General features: G+C 38.1%; 1 protein-coding gene across 11 annotated transcripts in view; it reads left to right on the plus strand.

Annotated features, from left to right (window-relative positions):
* LOC110991023 (uncharacterized) overlaps positions 1–3,013 on the plus strand; it is a 118,086-nt gene extending 115,073 nt beyond the window's left edge. For all 11 annotated transcript variants that reach the window (XM_087134813.1, XM_087134815.1, XM_022256091.2 and 8 more), the window contains one exon: positions 144–3,013. In XM_087134813.1, coding sequence (XP_086990939.1) covers positions 144–230 — 87 coding nt within the window. In that variant the 3' untranslated portion in view covers positions 231–3,013. The remainder of the gene's footprint in view (positions 1–143) is intronic.
* The last annotated feature ends 822 nt before the right edge of the window (positions 3,014–3,835 follow it).

The following is a 3,835-nucleotide window of genomic DNA, read 5'->3' on the forward strand; positions in this document are numbered from 1 at the left end:
CATGACTCTGCAAGATCACAACAAAGAAACCTTTTTCAATCTCTCTGGCAAGGATGTTAAGTTACCAGATTTTATTTCATTTTGTAGTCTACTGGTCAAATGTCAGTTCTCATTGTATATGTTCTTCTTGCGTTAATGTACAGGAGAAACTTAACATGGACAAGGAGGATTTCTACAAGATGCCATCGTGGAAACAACTCAAAATCAAGAAGGAAGTTGGTTTGTTTTAACAACGGACATCTCCCCACGTCGGGGAAGTCATAAAGCTGTACAAAGACTAAACGGCGGACTAAAGACTTCTTGCAGTTCCTCAAGAATTAATTCTGTGGTATTCCGTCTGACTGGAATGATGATGCTGGATGGAGGTGGCTGGTAATGCCAAGAATTTCCAGGAGGAGACAGCTGCGGCAGAGGGCCATCATCGTGGGTTTGAATATCTGGAGTGGACAGGGAGCACCTTGAGATGCGCTCACAATGGGTGTCTCTACATGGGTACCGAGTTTCAAAAAGATTGGGTATCTCAGCCTGTGTGATGGTCTGAACATGCCGGGCCCTTTAAGGGTCAAGAGACTTTGAGTCCGTTTGGGTGTTCAGCCGGTGAAAGTGATCTCAGTTGTTGAGACCGTTGCATTAGAAAACCTGACATAATGCTTAGTTTACATGTGTGCTTTCCCATTGAAAGCACACATGTAAACAAAGTCTGACGTTATTATGTTATTGGCCTATTGTGTGACTCTTAAGACATTTCCACATTAACAAACCCAGATTTTCCAGTCATGTTGTAGTTTTCGATTTGCAATGAATTTTACTTTGCACGTAAAGGTTATTTACGCCGCCTTGGTCCAGTTGCTTTGAGAGCAATGTTAAAGGACAATTACTTGGATTGTTAACAGCTCCCTTTGAAAGTTGAAATTGTGTGATTGTCAAGGTTGAAAAAATTTCTTTTGTTATTGTATTTATTGTTGAATGTGATATGAGAGGTATCATTTTGGTAATCGTTTGTTTCCTATGGTAATGGAAAAAACTAGAAATGGAAACTTCCCCTCGACATGAACTCTTCAGAGACATGTCCACCACCATCTTTCATCAAGGAAACGACCAGAGCTTGATCCTTGATCCTCACTTCCTGTAAGCTTGATCTGAAATTATCGATTTGTCTTTATGTCAGAAGTACTGCCTGCAATCACTCAAGAAAAAAGTGCTTTATAGTGTACATATATCCCCGAGTTTGGTAGGGATTGTGGAAATGTACGTGCAGCTGTGGACATCAGTGTACATGTGCTTCACAGCAGTGAGGATCCTTACCACATTTAGTGACTCTACTCGTGTAACCCTTGACATGAAACGAAGTGTGTACATACTATGTAAAAAAAACCAACAAAGAAGGAAAGTAATATTTGAGAGTGTCTTTATTATTCCGTTATTGTCGTTTTCTGTAAGAGGCAGGATGAGAAAGAGTGAGACTGAACGGACATGAGTGGATTGTGTTGAGAATGTAAAAAAGACTGTGTAATTTCTATGAAGTACTGGCCTAATAAACAATAAGTGTGGTTTAACTTTCTTATAGACGTAGTGACTTAGTAATGCATAATTTTAGCAGTTCTCCAGTTTTTAACCAGTGCAATGTAGAGTACAGATAGCCTATTTATTAATGCATGATGCACTGATGAACAAGCCATGCGTGACCTGTTTATGAATTCGGTATTCCCTGTCTATTTTTGGCTCAGAATAATCAGGAAGATGGGGTGTCAGTTCAAGAGATTCTGTTTCCAGTTTTGCAACTGTTGTACCGGTATTTCAGTGTTACAAGTGGGTGACATGGATGAATAAGGGAATGTTGAATCGCGCCGTAGGTAAAAGTCTCAAGTGCCAACAAGAATGATTACTTAAGCTAATGTGGAGAATTGAAAAGTCATCGATTTAGTCTGTTTAGCTTTTCTTTGACAAAAATGAGAACACTCACGACAAATTTCCAAGACTGATTTTTGTAATCTCCACCTGCAAGAATGCCCAATATTTGATATGAGATAAAAATCATTGATGTAATCATGAACATCTGAGATCTTCAATTGACTTTCCCAAACTTACTTTTGTTAAATCTCATCATCTTTTCATCCGAACAGAAACTCAGAATGTTAGAATTGTTTAATTCGAGGCACAGTATTGCTATTTTTGCCAAATCGTGTTAGCTCTGACTGTTTTGAAATGCAACAAATTTGCTGTGTTCTTGGTAATTTGCCTTCGCAGTTCCCCAACTAAAGGAAAAAGTAGCCAGTGGCTTCTGTAGAATGCGCACATCCCCAAAAGCTCTTGCTGTGGGGCTACTTAGACCTCTTTTTAATGTTATCAGTTCAAACCTCACCCAGATCAGTTGGAATTAAAGTAGATTTTATAGATGGTGTAACTTTATGATGTGTGTTCTCAGTGTAAATCTTCATGAAACTGCCTATTTTATGTGTTTTGTAAATTCCAGACTTGTGACTGCAAGTCGTGTATGAGTTACTACTGATAATATTGAGAACTAATTTCTGGTAAATTGTGTGATTTATCTTTGTAAGTTATTATGATACAAATTAAGGCTATGGTAATGTTTAAAACATTTTGATATTTGAATCAAAGTTCCAATTTTTTTAGTGCTTAGGACACTTGTTGTTGAAATCAGTAACAATAATTGGAAAAATTACATTTTACTTTCAGGCATATGATACTTACACCTGGAAATTTCGATCAATTAAAAAGCTAATCAGCTTTTCTCTTCAAAAATGGAATTCAGAAATTATGTTTAATGCGTTGTCCTTTACAGCAAAGCGAAAATAACCTTGGGTGTTAAAGGAATGATGGAGACCCTGTTCTGAAACAGTAAATGAAGTATCAGATTTAGTGTGACAAGGGACATGTGATGAGACTAATGTGACAATCTGAACTCAGAGGCCAAAGTTCACTTGCTACCACGGTGGTTCGTTTTTATTTGTAAATTATTACCTTCATTAAAATAACTCCGAATGTTATCTGCCATTTTGTGCATGTGTGAGTTTCAATCATGGTATGTAGCAGAGGGCAGTTGGATATTGAAAATAGTCTTTCAAAGTAATTTTTTGAAATCCCCCCAAACAGCCATCCAACGCACATTTGGAGACCTATTTTTTGTGGTGTTGTTTGGGTTTTTTGTTTGTGTTAACATCGAACGGCCACTTTGCTAGAAAGTTCAGTCAATACAATGGCTTTCAAAATCATGACTAACTTGACATTCATATAAACTTGTTTTGGAACGTCTAGTTATAACAGGCATGAAGACTTAAGTTTCATATTCACAAAACGGTTTAAGTATTAGTTTGATATGATTGTAGAAATATTCCTGGAGATCAACTTTGGGGACTTCTGGCTTCCTACTTGAGTGCTTTTGTCCACAAGAGACTGAAACTTGTGGGTCTGTCCAGGCGTGAGGATACATTCAATGAGACCAGAAACCTAACTTTTCTGCTCATTGTTATAATGCTGTGAAACTGGGCCCTGGCCTAGAGATTGGACACTTTTTATAGAGAGGATAGGGGTGGGAAGGGAAGAGTTTGAAAAGATGGCGCAGTTAACCTGAAAAGCGGTTTTAATTTACGGTAAAAGCAGAGCGAACTAGCTGATGCTCTTTTGTCAAAAACACAACTTTTCTGCTCATTTTTATAATGCTGTGAAACTGGGCCCTGGCCTAGAGATTGGACACTTTTTATAGAGAGGATAGGGATGGGAAGGGAAGAGTTTGAAAAGATGGCGCAGTTAACCTGAAAAGCGGTTTTAATTTACGGTAAAAGCAGAGCGAACTAGCTGATGCTCTTTTGTCTCA

The sequence above is a fragment of the Acanthaster planci genome, linkage group LG03 (genome assembly GCF_054643075.1).
Source record: "Acanthaster planci isolate LZ-2023a linkage group LG03, COTS_SCS, whole genome shotgun sequence".
NCBI lineage: Eukaryota > Metazoa > Echinodermata > Asteroidea > Valvatida > Acanthasteridae > Acanthaster > Acanthaster planci.